The sequence below is a fragment of the Rhamphochromis longiceps genome, linkage group LG7 (assembly GCF_057381845.1).
Source record: "Rhamphochromis longiceps isolate RC_006_pf linkage group LG7, R_longiceps_female_GT1.1, whole genome shotgun sequence".
NCBI lineage: Eukaryota > Metazoa > Chordata > Actinopteri > Cichliformes > Cichlidae > Rhamphochromis > Rhamphochromis longiceps.
The window spans coordinates 51,084,428-51,100,353 of NC_140563.1; the positions used below are offsets into that span (position 1 = coordinate 51,084,428).

Here is a 15,926-nt window from a genome sequence, read left to right on the forward strand (position 1 = left end):
TCTTGGAGTTTTTACTCCTAGCTTTGCCGTTGAAAAATGTTCCCATTCAGGAACCTCTGAGTGCCATGTGTCACTCTCTCTCTAATAGTGCCTCTGTTCGAAGCCTGTTGCACTAATGCAGCTGTGGCACTGCTGATATAAATCCTGGAATATCCACTTGCTCTCTTTATATAGGCCTCACTCGCACAATAGTTTGATTTCAAACAACAAATGTGATTTCTTTCAGGTGGCTTCCTACATCTTCCACCAGAAAATGCTAACAAATATTTTCACAGTCCATAATACTCCCTCTCACTTATGTTTCTTTGCCAGCATTGTGACGTGTAATTACATCTTCTAAATTCAGGGTGTAATTTAACAAGCAGCATAAATGTAGATACAGCAGAGCAAAGGAAATGCGAAACAAATGTTTTTAAGGAGTGGTTAGTAACATGATGTTTTCAAATTTCTTTTTTTTCTTTTTTGAATTAACCACACGACCTATGCTGTTTGTCCGATCTTTTTAAAGAATGGTTAAGCTACTCACACTGTTTAAAATAAATATGTAAATGTTTAATCGCACTAAATTTCCACCTTTCCAATCTTATTTCTTATTGACGTTCATATGAAGCAAGTTTAATTAGCCAGGCAGTCTGAATTCAGGACCAGAAATTCCCAAAATATCTAGAGGAGGGTGTCTGATACATTTTTTTTTTTTTTTTTTTTTTTTTTTGGGGTGTCTGATACATTGTCCCATTACGGGTACAAAGTTTCCTTTCGGCGGATCTAACGTGCCTTAGCCCCGCCCGCCGGTGTTGACTTGGAGCCACCGGGAGAGGGTCGACGAATCGAGCTCATCCACAGCGTGTGTTTCCGTGCTGAAAACGTTTCAAGGCGAGGCGACCGCTGAACGCTGAGGACCGCAGTGAACGTAGTTTTTTAGCCCCAGGTTTGTTTTTCTGTTTGTTGTACATTTCATAGCTCGGTTTGTAACGTGGCGTCATTCGATCTGTTCGCAAGCTGTCGGCGATTAAACAAGACTTGACGGCTGACATTAGCAGGATAGCCGCGTAGCTCTGCTGTTATTTGCGGTTTTGTACAGTCACAACGTGGACAGTGGAGCTGATAGGCACGCCTCGTAAAACACACCAACTGGCTAGCTTTGCAGCGCTGTTAGCTTGGGAGCGCAATGTCAGTACCGTTAACAGATAGCTAACTTATTCGCAGGCATCAGGTGATAAACACATTTTCTTTCGGGAGCAGTTTCTCTAATGTCCAGTCACCTCGGGTTGCTGTTTTGAATTTCATTTTTGATGAAAACCAAGGGGAGAAAAAAGACTCGATATTAGCCATTTGTTGGACCTTTCTCAAACGGCTAATGTGCTCTGGATGACATTAGCGCACATACGTGTTTGTGTTTTCTGGACTCTCCTCTTTAACCGTTAGGTGTCTGTGGCGGCTCTTGGTGGTTAAAACGGGTGCTGTTAATTCCTGATCTATGTGGGCGTTGACTGGCACTCCTTTTAAGTTTAGCAAGGCCTGCAGAGGTCCAGACAGCATGTACAGTACTTGGCTAGCAACAGTAGGCAGCGCATTTAGGTGGGCTGCGTTTGTACAGTACAGTGCATGCAGGCCAGCAACACTCAGGAGCTACCACACTTTCACATGTCCAATCCTAGATTATTATCTCTGTGATGAAGTACTGCGGGATGGTGCCTGAGCAAATACATACATGCTTATGAATTTCGTGTGCTGCACGTAGCTTAGTCACGTGTTGTTGCAGACAACTATCAAGAATAAATTCCCCAAATTCTTTGGTGGCAGCATCTGTTTTGTGAGGATTTTTTGCTTCATCTCATCTTTTGATTGTGGTGGTATAATTCCACAGCTCAGTTTATAGGCACACTGGGCTGTGGGAACATTCAGTGGTCACTTTATATTGCAGGCAGTTAATCAGTCATATCTGCAATTGGCTAATTCACGTACTTAGAAAAATACATGCTATAGTTGTAGTGGCTGACTGATACTTTTTAAGTAATGACTGTGATAGGTCAATGTCTGCTGATAATATTGGCCAACTCCTTCAGATTATTTGATCAGGTGTGTCCCTGCATGTACTGTATGCCGTTTGACTGATTGTATCATTTGATCCCCTCTGTTTAGCAGATCCAGGGAGAGGAACCTGTTTGTTTTTCCCGCTGCAGGTGAAAGACAATGGAGGTGAAAGGCAAACAGCAGGACGAAGACATCTCATTCAGCAACACTGACACTAATGGTAAGGTCCCACACAGGTTTATGTTGATGAGTTAAGCAATTCATTAGAGTAATGTAAAGATGTAAATGAGGTCCTGCTTTTAAAAATAAGCTAAGCCTGTCTGTCATGTCATCCGGCATGAAGTACAGTCTGCAGATACAAATGGTAATTAGTTTGTTTAAGGAAAGGAGAGAGGTAGGGGAAAAGAAACTGGCTTATGCTTCATAGCATGTGCACATGTCAGATGGTTGAGGGATTCGCCTGTACAGCATACTGCTGTACTGTGGGCCCTGAGCAGGTCTGTCCCATGTTTTAATCCAGGAAGGGTACACGGTGGTGTTGGACTTCTTCCAGGATGCAGTTGGCCGCTAAATGAAACCTGTTCTTTGGGTGGAACATGGCGTAGACCTAGCTCCTGACGTGTAGTTATGTTTTTGTCACTTTTTCTAAGCTTTCAGTGGCTTTAGCCGGTAATGTTAATTTGGTTCTTTCCCCCAATTTATTTTCCCTAACGGTAAGGCAACTCAGTTCTAAATTGTTTGTGTTGTTTGGTGTTATAGAATACTATGGTAACAATGTCTTGGAAGAACAACAAGTGTGTTTTTTATGTTTATATATATATTATTACAATTACCCTGAACTACTTGTTTGAGTACTGCGTTCAGAGTTACTGCCCGTCTCCGTTTGACCAAATCACCTGTCTCTTTAGGTAAGCGCCCAGCTGAGGACATGGATGAGGAGCAGGCCTTCAAACGTTCACGCAACACAGATGAGATGGTGGAGCTGCGAGTGCTGCTTCAGAGCAAAGTAAAAAGACTCACACATCAGCTGTTGGGACTGCATTGCTGTTTTCTTCACCTTTTCATCAAAATTTTTTTTTTCTTCACAGAATGCCGGTGCTGTTATTGGAAAGGGTGGCAAGAACATAAAAGCCCTGCGCACAGATGTGAGTACACAGATAAAAATCTGCAAATATGTCTGCAATTGAGGGGACAGTTTTGCCAGCTAATGCCTGCCCCCTCTTTTGCAGAACCTCTCTTTTCTTTTAAATTTATATCTGCCTTGTTGACTGCCACTGGCCTGCTCACCAACGCCTTGGGCCGATGTTTAGCTATTGTGTCCCATCACTTGTGCTGTCCTTATATCTGGGATTCAGTCTAACGAAGTTCTATGATTACATTTGTGCTCTTTAAACATGAAGATGATGAAGAATTGAAGGTTTTCTTGACACAAGAGGAGAAATAATTTATTTAAAGAAAACCCAAAGTGTCAAAACAAATTACCAAATGATTTCTGCATTCCTGCAGAATTTGATTTTTTGGCGGCATGCTTTTACTATTGTATCTAGAATTGACATGCACTGTTACTATGATGAAACCAACTTGGCTCGTGTGGACAGACCAGGAAGGTCCTGTTAGACAGCTGTGTTTTGGGATTTTTTTTGTTAGGTTTTTTTGGATACCCCCCCCCCCCCTTTTTTTTTTTTTTTTTTTTTTCCCCCCCCCAGTCCTGTGTTTGTGAGTTTCAACCTAATTACATTTCCCCAAACTGTTGAAGCTATGTTTGACCTTGAAGTGACAACAGGTGCCTGAAAGCCTTGACTGGAAAGCCTTTTCAGGGACATAAATCTGTCTAGTGCTCCAAACTGCTTATTAAACATATCTTTGTCCAGGTCACACTTCCTGTTCTTCTTCACTCACCACAGTTTCACTTTTGGGACAACGTGTAGCGTGTATTCAATTAAAAATGTATTCCTTCTCCCCCTCTTCCCTTCTCCTTTTTTTTTTATTTTTTTGTCTTTACTTTTGGCCACCTTCCTCCGTTGCCCATGTACTGGATCGACATGCCCCTCCTGCGTTGCCCACCTTGACGTTGGCCCAACCTCCGCCCGCCCCCGAACGCCCGCCCGCCCACCTGACACTCCCGGTTGGCCCTGCCCATAAACTGTGCCCCTCCTTAATCGGGCACCTAACTTGACATCTTGTGATTGAATGCCCCTGCCCAATGCCAACCTCCTCCACCACAACCACCACCACAACCACCACCACCACCACCTCCTCGGCCCATGCAGTACAATGCCAGTGTATCAGTCCCAGACAGCAGTGGCCCAGAGCGGTATGTCCCACCAGTTATTGCCTCACTGCCTGATTAGAACAGTGAATCACATGTCTTTGATAATCTGCCTTCTGTTTGACTTTTAACATTTTGATATACATGACAGTATACCCCCCCCCCCCCCCCCCCCCCACTTGTAAGAGACGTGTTTGTTCCTTTTTTTCTCCTTTTTTTCCTGTCCATTTTCAGCCTCTCCATTGAGTTGGACCTTTTGTTATTACAGTTTATTGTCCATGCAGAGAATCACTGACAGCCCACTACCAAGTAGTTGGTGTTTTACATAATTAGCAACGCAGCGGTCAGATGCTGTTTATTTATATGTTGTTTTTTTTTTAATTTCCTTTCTGTGATGTTTAATTTTACCATAAATCTTGTGGAAAGCAGACATCTTTATCTCACTCTGTCCTCCTCCTCTGTGGCTCACCTGGCCCTCTCGCTTCCCACCCCCACTCTCAGCATCACTGTCCATGAGAGAGCGCACTGGCTCTTGTCCGGAGGCTCCGTCTTCGTGTCTGTCACTCATTATTGTTGTTTCTTTTTATTTCATGGTGCTGCATCCCCTTGTGTTAAATTCCTCTCAGGCCACATCAGATCAGCGCTGCCTGCCCAAACCTTTCATAACCCTCCCACCCCCGTTCCTGTTCTGTGCCACAGAGTAGTTGGCAACCACTCACATTTCTTTTCCCAGTCTAAACCCCTCTGCTCTGTTGCTGTTCTCTACTACCCACCTCGTCCTCTCCTCACCTCAGCCCCAAGCCCCTCTCCTCCCCACCTGTTCCCCACCCTCTTTCCCAACTCCTGGTCACAAAGAGAAGGTGTGCTGGTGGCGCAGTTGTCAATACAAGATAATGTGTTAAGTTATTACCTTCCTTTTCCCCAACTTGGTGGTGGGATGGTTATAGAAGATCTCTCTCTCTCTCTTTTTAAACCCCTCTTTCCCAACTCTGTGTGGCCGCAATCACATTAATTTGAGCCGCTCTGAAACCGCCCATCCTCCCCAAGCTTGTCTTTAAAAATAATATTATAATCAGTGCATGTCAGCTGCTTATTTAGTCAGTGTAGTGTTGGGGAAAAGTTATGAAGAATTCTTATTTTTTTGTGTAGCATTTAGCAGTCTTATTTTTTCCTTTTTTTAGTTTTTAAACCTTTCGTAAGTGTGTTCATAAATGTTTGCTGGACTGCTTCTTCTTTATTTGTTTATTTATTTTTTTATCAGGTTTTGCTTTCTGTCCTTCTCTCTTGTTCTTCTTGTAACGCCTTGCTTCCTTTTGGCTAAAATGGTTCCTGACAGGATCCTGAGTGTGAATGCCAGTATCGACACTATTGGAGAGATTCTGTTGAAAATCATACCGACTCTTGAAGAGGTAAGCTGTCATAATAATTGTGCATATAAACAAAGAGCAGAAAGGTTGATGGTATCTGTTTATGAGATATGTTTATATGTTGCAAAAAAGAAAAATCACAACTGAATCTGACTGGAAGATCTTATTTCTTTTATTCCTGACCTTTCATGCTTTAAGTTAATATAACACAGAGCTGGTACATTGTATCCAGCTGCACCCAGCATGCATTGATAAAATGCTAATAATAATAGTAAGCTACTTTTATCTGCTTCCATATTCACAAGGGGTCGCCACAGCAGGTAGTTCCTGATATATTCTGAATTTTTGCAGCCCTACACGCAGCCATATGTCCCACCAGTGATGCTGTGCAATAGCAGTAGTTATGTGCTTACACAACAAAATTTTCATTAGCTTTACTGAGACTCACTGGGTCTTTGTCATAACCACTTCCTGGTTGTCATTCCAGTCATTTGACCATGCTTAATTAGCTTATCGCTAGACTACTCACAGATATAATGGTTCTAGTTTCTTTTTTGTTGAATTATGCTTATTAATGATCTTAGTATGTGTCACTGTAGTTTTTTGTCTTTGGTAAATGCTATCGTGATTTATTGAGAGTTCCTCTTGCCCTGTCTTAAAGTCTTTATGTGAGCTGTGAGCATGTGAGCTGCTTTAAATCTTCTCTAAATATCTTTTCTAAAAGCGGTTTGTAACAGTTATTATCATACTTGTTAATACTGATGGGGAGAGAATTTACAAAACCACATTGGATTGATTCAAATGACTGTTTATGCTTAAGTAACAGATTTGAAATCGGTTTGAAATGAAACAATCACGATGCAGTTGAAGTGCACGCTTATATTTCTTTATAAATTAAGCAGGTTAAAAAGACTGGAGGTGATCGCATTTGAAAGCTTTGTGAGCCTAAAGCAGACGGTCAAAGGAGAAGTTAATATAAATACAGGCCATGGGTTTGCTTTGCCCAAACAAACCAAATACATCAGAAAAACGGGAAGATTAGGAGTAGACCGATTGTTTGTGTACATTCTAATGAATGTACCAAAACTGATGAAAGGCATATTCAGTTTCAGAACAATACTATATTTCTCTGAAAGTCTACAGAGCAATACTAAGATTCAGCGAAATGCAACAAAGTTGTCAAGCCAGTACGTTGCAGTACAAGTGGACAATGACCCAAAACTTAATGTATGAGCACTCTGAACAGTTTGAAGATCAGGAGGAAGAATCTGCTGCAGTGTCTAAATCGCTCACCTGATTTCACCGACTGTGATGCTGCAAAGACAAAACATCACAAAGGAGGCATCGTTCTAGCCAGTCATTGCTTTCAAATAATTTTTGACAATAAAAAACCTCATTTTATTTGGGATTATAAAATTCCATGCATAGAAGTGGTTGCTATTGCTTAACAGATAATAAACCCCTTAAAATAATTTTCTTTGACTCCTTAAGTTATTTTTGTTGGAGGCTTTAAAAAAGCTGAAAGGCTCCACTGCAACTGTATGTGCCATTTCAGACTGATGTGGTAGCATAGAGGGACAAAAATGATGAAAATTAAGTTACTGTCCAAATATATGAATGTACACTGCACTGATGTGAATTTTGAAATGCATTAAACATATTAATCATTGCTTTGTTCAATAATGCTCCACAATGAAATAGAAATTTAGCATCACATTTTCTAATCTTGAAATGACTTGCCAAATGCCAGATTGTGACCCATGCAGATGTGTGCATGGGTCATTTAAGGCTTGGAGTCCACTGCATGTTTAGCGGTTATAAGCAGGTTTAGCAGTTTTTTGCCACATTGGCAGCATATAAGTTACTGCCCAAAGACTTTAGTAATAAACTATAGGCAGATATTCTGACCCTGCTGACATTGTTGATCTTGTGCCGTGTTTCTTTAGTACCAACATTACAGCGGGATTGATTTTGACTGTGAGCTTCGGCTGCTGATCCATCAGAGCTTGGCAGGGGGCATCATCGGAGTGAAAGGTGCCAAGATAAAGGAGCTAAGAGAGGTAAGAGAGTCCAGATTAGCAGGATCCTCACGATGCTCTGCCCCAAAAGCTGGACTGTAGAATAATTATTAAGGTTGTAATTGTTAATGCATATTGTATCTGAAATATATTAGGATTTATTAGGACTTATTTGTGCCACCTTATTGTTGTATCTGTATTTCCCAAACGTTTTATAACTTGTTTATACTTTGAGTATTACAGATATAACTTATTTACAGCTGTAATCAGATAATGTGGTATATGTGATCAAAATTTGGCTCGTAAGAATAATTAAAAAAAACTAATTATACCTCAATTAAATTCACCTGATCTGCCCATCGAGATCATCATCTTCCATATGTCCGGACAGCTGTCAGTGTACACGTTTTGATTGAGATGGGCAATTATCCGAGCCATTGTTAGCTACACAGCTCATATGTGTATTTATGACACTAGCAAAACTGGTCTTTAGACCAGCTTTAATGGCAAATTGGTCACAGATGAAATTGATAGACTGGAAAGAAGACTAACACTTTTTGTTCTTGTGCATCAGAACACCCAGACCACCATCAAGTTGTTCCAGGAGTGCTGTCCACACTCGACAGACAGAGTCGTCTTAGTTGGAGGAAAGCCAGAGCGCGTCGTTGAATGTATAAAAGTTATATTGGAGCTGGTGTCAGAGGTGCGATTACATCATTGAGATCTGTTAAAGGGGTTAACATGCTTTATAATTATGCGGTTCATGTCTCACAGTAAGAATAATAAATTATCTATTTAATTTTCTTTTCCTTCCCCTTGCAGGCACCGATCAAAGGTCGCGCCCAGCCTTATGACCCTAACTTCTATGATGAGACGTACGACTACGGTGGCTTTACTATGTTATTTGAAGAGAGGGGCAGACGACCCATCGGTGGCTTCCCCATTCGTGTTCGTGGCGGTTTTGAGCGCATGCCTCCCGTTCGTGGCAGCAGGCCCATGCCTCCCTCCAGAAGGGATTATGATGACATGAGTCCCAGACGAGGGCCTCCGCCACCACTGAGCAGAGGACGAGGGGGAAGTCGTGCTCGTAATCTGCCTCTGCCCCCGCCACCACCACCAAGAGGAGGGTAAGGGCAGTGCTTTCACATCTGAACTGTTTTTATACTTACTATATAAAAGATGGCCATAGATAATGCCCATTACCCATTGGTGTTTTAACTCCCATTTTAAAGCCCCTGGTCGGCCGTTGCCATATGGTTAGCATAACCAAGCCAAACGTGAATGTATTTGGACTAGAGGGAGGAGTGCTAAATTGGCAACTAGGGCTATTGTTGATAGGTTGCATCCATCCATCTGGGTGCACATACATAAAACTTAAATACTATAAAAACGGGAGCACTCACTTCTTGCACACCAGCCCATATTATGTCAGTGCTGCAAATGGCTCCAACACCACAAATGCAGCCAAAGTTCAGTCCAAATTCAAATCAGCAGAGGTGATGAGCCTAGTCAGCATTCACCCACCCTAAGTGTTATTAAAATGAAGGTGAAAATTAGCTATAGGCATTTTTTTCCTACTCTTTGTAAAACGATCTTATTTCTCCAATAAAGTTTGGATCTAAAAAGCACTATTAGATTCCTGTTAATTTATACGTATTATGTGTATGTTTGTGTATAGGCATATATAGTGTTTCACCAACTTCTTTTTCCTTGTCTGTTATTATCCACAGAGGTGACAGGTTTTCACATGGCAGCTATCATGGTAGCATGGATGACAGACCAAGGTGAGTAGGATTGTCAATACAAAATAATTTGTCTTAAAAGCAGAAGACACTGAAAGTTCGTCAGGAGGTGAAGCCATAGTTCAGACCTGATCAGAGGTCATCAGTGGAGTCTGCTTGCCCTGTCACACGTGTCCCCTATGTTGGAGGAACTGTGTTAACATTTACCTTTTTGTCTGTAGTGACAGAAGAGGCAGAGGAGACCGTTATGACAGCATGGTGAGTGTGTTTACTAGTGCTTCTGTAATGCTAATCCGTATGTGTCGCTTCCTGCTTCTGTGTAGTTTGTGTTTGTGAATCCTGCTTTAGATCATATGATTGGAATTTCTTTTTCTCACTTTCGTACAAGCGCAGTGGCTTCAACACCAAGCTGCTTTTTTTTTTTCTCCCCCCACTATGTATGCACACTGATGTAGGCCTGTTGTTGCCAGGCAACTGTTGTCTCCGTGGTTACCACAGAGCAGCTGAGTACGTAGTCCGGAGATCCACCAGGCTAGCAAATGAGCAGAAGCCAAAGCGAGTCCTAAACTGTTTCCCTGTAGGTTTAAAGCTGCAAAAAAATGTTTTAATAGTAATACAGAAGCATTAATTTCATCACATAGGCATCAAGAGATGTCAGTTAATCCTTTAAAGTGATTTTAAAGTGTCTAAGAAAAGAGCAAAAACTGACGTTTATCATGTAAAGTATAATATTATTTCTTTTTCTTTGTGAAACAAGAATTTCAGGAGTGAAAGCATCAACTGATTATTTTTAGCATTAACGCTTGTCACCGCTCTACTCATCTGAGTTAACAAGTAAACATCGTCACATATAAATTAAATGCAATCGGTGTAATAGATGTGGGACTTGCAGCCAATTTGCTACTTGACAGATCTTACCCATGGCTAAGCTTTTAAGGTGCACTTTAATACAAAGAAAGAGGTTTACAGTAAAAGAGCTACAGACAAATGCTGGAAAAAGTAATCAAAACTACAGTGACAGCTTCCAGTTGACATTGAAGTGTTCAGATGTTCAAAAGGCCTTTTTTTTTTTTTTTTTTTTTTTTTTCTTTTTTCTTTTTTTAGGCCTGTATGCAAGCAGATAGTTTGTGTACTTGACAGCCATATTACTGTAAAATAGGCTTTACTGGAACTTACTGGAGAGGCAGCTGGTTATCCCTCACAGTGCATCACCGTATATGAACTATATTTATATCTTCCTTTAAAAGGATGGGTACACCTAATTTTGAATGTTAACGGTAATGCTCATTTCTTTTGAAGTAGTAAATGGAGGATGAAATAATTATTGCCCCGACTATATATTCACATGTGTTCCCACCTTAAATTGAATTGGTGTCCTTGTTTCTGAGCCATTTAAGTGGTTTATTTAAAATAAAGAAATAAATACAGAAAAGGCCTAAATTGTCTACAGGGAAGTTGTAGCGTGATCAGCAATGCATCGTTTGTGTTTAGCAGCACAAGTCACTGACAACTTCCAGCCGAGTCACTGCACAAACCAGCAGAACAGAATCCTGGAAAGTGTAAATGTGTTTTGGGGCACGTATGGAGTCTACGAGGACTCGTACAGGCTGATTAAAATAGAAGCATATCTGTTCTATCAGACATGTGTGAGCTGAGCAGCTGAAAAGCCGCCTGTGTAAGAGGCAGCGTAGTCAAAATTGGGTTTTTCTTGAACTTCCCCACAAAAGCTGCAGCTGTTCTTGGCAGTATTGTGAACTCAAACTGATGATGCTTTTATGTGCTTCAAATATATGAACGACTGAAAGTCTCTGTGGTGATCTAGGAAGGTAAAGCTGAGTACTTTACTAACGAGTACTTTAAAGGTCTTCAACATGTGCCTTTCTGTTGGTCAACTTTATTCAAATGAATAATTTCAGAAAGGCAAATCATCACATGAAGAGGCCCAGAGTTATTTCACCCTCGGATCAAATTTCTAGCCAACAACATGGTGTTCTTATAAAGTTCAGTGTGATTTTTTTAAAGCTTTGAAATGGATGCGCTTAATACTGTGGGATGAGTACTCCTCTTCACCTTGGTGAACATCAGATTGTTCTTAGTCTGCATGAGTGTACACGAGTTGTTTGTAGTTTAATGTAGAATGGATAGTGAGCATTTAGTTTACTCCAGGTTCTGAGAGCTTCGTCTTTACTGTGACATTCAAACTTATATTATATATATTTTTTCCCCCATCAATTGATCCTGAAATGCAGAGTGGAGGTGGATATGGTGAGTGTTCTTCTTTATTAATCTCCTGGAAAAATTCAAGTTCAGCAAAGGAAAATCAGGGCTTCTTGGACTTTATTCTCATAATTTCATCTTTTATTTTTGAGAGGTTTTATAGGAACACCACAATGCTGCAAGGCATGGGGCAACTCCACCGATCAGGCATAACATTATGACCACCCGCCTAGTATTGTGTCGGTCCACCCTTTGCTGTCAAAACATCTCTGACCCGTCAAGGCATGGACTCAACTAAACCCATGTGCTGTGGTATCTGGCACCAATTGTCAGCAAAAGATCCTGTAGGTCCTGTAAGTTGTGGGGTGGGGCCTCCATGGATCAGGCCTGTTTGTCCAACACATCCCACAGATGCTCACATGGATTGAGAAGTGGGTCATTTGGAGGAAACAATGCTGAGGTAGGTGGCACGTGTCAAAGTAACATTGGTTAGACCAGGTCACCTTTTTCTATTGCTCCGTTCACCCTGACTGGTCTGTGGCTATGCAGCCCCTTAAGCAACAAACTGCAATGCACTGTGTATTCTGACACCTTTCTATCAGAACCAGCATTGACCTTGTGGTCAATTTGAGCTACAGTAGCTTGTCTGTTAAATCGCACTACATGTGTCAGCCTTCGCTCCTCACGTGCGTCAGTGAGCCTTGGCCTCCCATGACCCTGTCACTGGTTCACTGCTGTTCCTTCCTTGGACCACTTTTCGCAGATACTGACCACTACAGACTGGGAAGACCCCTCAAGAGCTGCAGTTTTGGAGACACGCTGACCCAGTTGTCTTGCATTCACAGTTTGGCACTTGTAAAACTTGCTCAAATCCTTGCACTTGTCCATGACTTTCTTCTCATCAACTTTGAGGATAAAACCGTCACTTGCTCCCTATGAGATCCCATCCACTAACAGGTGTCATGATGAAAAGATGATCAGTGTTATCTCTGTCACCCCAGTGGTCATGATGTTATGCCTGATCAGTGAGTATAGACTAGCTCACAGGTTTTCTAACACATTGCCATTATCAGTTCAGCTTTGACTTAATGTGTTTAACAGTTAAGTTCATTATTTATTGAATATACTACTGTGTAAGGAAAAGATGAAACCATGCAATGTCTACCAGTTTAAAAACAGTGAGTTTCATTTAAATCATTTATTTTTACTGATAAATGAATCTGTTGATTCAATAATTGAACTGCAGCTCAAGTCTGGAACATTCTGGCTACATTCTTTACTATCACTTTTCTCTTTTCTTTGTTCTGGGGTGCATTTTCATTTTTTTCCTTTCTTTGTTTTCTTTTTGATGTTTTCAAAGACAACAGTTCTTCCTGGGATCACTTTCAGTCTGGTGAGTTGGGATCGATCGTTACTATCCCAGCGTTTTGTTTCCTAACCTATAGGGATTGTTGCATCTTCTGGCATGCTTTAGTTAAAGATGGCTTTTCCCCTCTTCCACCTTATGTGGTTTTAACTCCTCCTAGGCGGCAGAGGCTCGTACAGTGATATCGGAGGTCCAGTCATCACAACACAAGTCACCATCCCAAAAGATGTAAGCTAAAGTGAGCAATGACAAGAAAAGAGATGCCACTCCTTCATGTATGTTTTTTTTTAACTCTCCTTTACGGTTGTTGTGCAGCTGGCAGGCTCCATCATTGGTAAAGGCGGTCAGAGGATCAAGCAGATCCGCCATGAGTCTGGGGCATCCATCAAGATTGATGAACCACTAGAGGGCTCTGAGGACCGCATCATCACCATCACAGGGACACAGGACCAGATCCAGAATGCCCAGTACTTGCTGCAGAACAGGCACGCACTCCTCTGATTTTCCCCAGGACAGTATCAACACCACACAGCAGTGAGGCCTTTCTGTGCTGACCTGTGTGCTCATGCTCACCCAAATGGAAATAATTGTATATATTTATTTTTTTTACTTTTAATCGGTCAACTTTGACTCACAGTTTCTCCAGGAAAATCTGAAATGAAAGCTAATAAGATCACTAGATTAAGCAGTTTATTAACGGAAATTGTGCAATTCTTTTGGGTAATTGATGATGAAATAATTCTGCAGTGTAAGTTTGATGGAAACTGGCTTTGGGTGGGGGAAGCTTTAAAGACGACCTTGGATCTGGACTATTTTATACTATTTTGTAACTTTTTACAGTCTGCGTTAAGATCGTCTGGCTGATTAATGAATGATGAAAACAGTGTTTCATCTTGTGGAGCTTTTCATTTCACTGTGCTCCCTCTCACCACTAAATGGCTAAGCTGGTCTCACCAGTTGGTCGGGTCGCTTCTTGCAGACAGAATTTATTTCCAGCTTTGACCTTGCGTTACTTTTTTTTTTTAACTTACAAATGTGCTTCATGTGGAAAATGCTTAACAATTTTTCCACATCTGGATTTACAACTTCTTAACCCGTGCCATGTTTCTGTTAACATAAATATTTCTGATGTTTCGTCCTTACCTTTTATCTGTCTTTTATTTCAGCGTGAGGCAGTACTCAGGTCGGTTCTTCTAGGAAGAAAAGAGAAGAAGCAGAAGAGTGAAGCCATGCTGCCATACTGTTTGTTCCTGCTATTCAGAGCCTACATTCCTCTGCTTTGGGTAGACATGCCCCTTCCACACAAACACACACACACACTACACCGCCTAGCTGTGTTGCAGTTTTTATTTTGACAAATCTTAAGCTGTCAAACAGCAGTCAACAAGTTTTTCTGTGCTGGTGTGATTACTTTTAAGAGATTCTTGTGCCGTCACTGGAGTAAACCCATCTGTGTGATGACTTTCGGTGTTGTGAGAGCCAACCTCTGGCCCTTGTTTCTTTTATTTCAGTACAGCATGCAGAATGTAATAGTTTTGTTTGAATCATTATGTTTGTTTGATTTATTTTTTTTTCTTTCCCTTAAAGTTTTAAGCACACTTTCCAAATGAAGATGCATGGTGTTGGAATGGTTCAAAGCCTTTTGAATAAACTTCAGTTTTTACACGACCTCCAACACCTTTTTTCTCACTGTTAAATGAAGTAATGAAGTGCTTTCTTTCTTTTTCTTTTTTGAATGATGGGGTTCAGTGAGATTGTTTGGGAAATGAATTTATTTATGTCTATTACGCTAAAGTAGAAAGCAGAGAAGAATTGAGATGCCAGCCTCATGTCTGGAGGGTCAGTATGAAGCTAGCACCACAGCCTGTTGGCTTACTCTAGCACAAAAGTGAATGCATGCAGCAGAAATTCCACCCATCAGTCCACAGATGAACATGCTGTATCTTGTTGTTGTTTATGTTGTACAGAAAGAAGCTAAAATGTACTTTTGGCCTTCCTCTCAGCACAAATAATATCTGCTTGTAACCCATTGGTGCCTATTTTAGAAACCTTTCAGTTTATAATTCTCATAAACAGTTTTTTTTATGGATCAAACAGAAGATTTGTGAAAATTGTGAACTTTTGAAGTGTTTGTACTGTGGGTGTACTTTCTAATCCGTGATGGTGCTAGCTTCATATTTTATCAGGCAGGAAATAAATAAACCTATTTCCCAAAATATCTTTTCTTTTTTTTTTTTTCTTTTTTTTAAGTCGGGATACTTGTGCCAGTGCGGTATGCATAAAGAAAGTTTTAAGATTTTTTTTTTTTTTTTTTTTTTTTTTTTTTTTTTTTTTTTTGTGTGTGTAATCGTCTTTCTTTGAAAGGCAAAAAGCTGTATAAAGTGTGTATATATTTACATAAAAAAACAGTAATTTTATGAGTGTTTAGAACGGCCCAGATTACTTAATACTTTGGGGCCAAAAAACAAGAAGAACAACAAAAAAAGACAGATTTGGTAATCTTTAGTTGTCTTTCCATTATTTCTTTTCTACCACTCACAGGGATGGACTCGCTGAAATCTTCCAACCTTAAGAGCTGATCAGTTGGATCCATTTTATTCTTGCATTTTTTTTTTTTCATTATTTTAATTTTTGGAGAAGGATTTTTAGAGTTCTGTGAATTGATTTCTTAAGATACTCTCCCCCCCCCCCCCCCCCCCCCCCCCCCCTTCTTTTCTTTGCAGTTTGATGTCAAAGGATTTGTGAGTCCAGGAGTGGTGATTTTTCTGTGTAGTACTTGCAGGTGTTTAGTAAATAAAGTCTGTGTCACAGCCCACAAAGTGTAAGTGTGTGTCTATTTGTTTTTATTTCAGCGGAGCAATACTGCGCTGCTGTCTTTGTAGTACATGTAATTGGTTTACGGACATGGTGAAG

General features: G+C 40.8%; 1 protein-coding gene across 4 annotated transcripts; it reads left to right on the forward strand.

The window, feature by feature from the left end:
* Positions 1-792: 792 nt before the first annotated feature.
* hnrpkl (heterogeneous nuclear ribonucleoprotein K, like) lies at positions 793-15,376 on the forward strand. 4 transcript variants are annotated; one of them, XM_085414168.1, is made up of 16 exons: positions 793-928; positions 2,143-2,254; positions 2,943-3,040; positions 3,123-3,179; positions 4,305-4,348; positions 5,640-5,712; positions 7,617-7,730; positions 8,263-8,391; positions 8,511-8,815; positions 9,419-9,472; positions 9,652-9,688; positions 11,680-11,695; positions 13,008-13,040; positions 13,174-13,241; positions 13,329-13,498; positions 14,180-15,376. In XM_085414168.1, exons 2-16 carry the CDS (start codon positions 2,194-2,196, stop codon positions 14,208-14,210), a joined length of 1,290 nt encoding a protein of 429 aa, XP_085270294.1. In that variant the 5' UTR covers positions 793-928; positions 2,143-2,193; the 3' UTR covers positions 14,211-15,376. The 4 variants fall into 4 exon arrangements, 3 of the variants coding, with proteins under 3 accessions (XP_085270294.1, XP_085270296.1, XP_085270295.1); XM_085414169.1 differs by having other exon boundaries at positions 810-928; positions 2,146-2,254; XM_085414170.1 differs by lacking the exon at positions 13,008-13,040.
* The last annotated feature ends 550 nt before the right edge of the window (positions 15,377-15,926 follow it).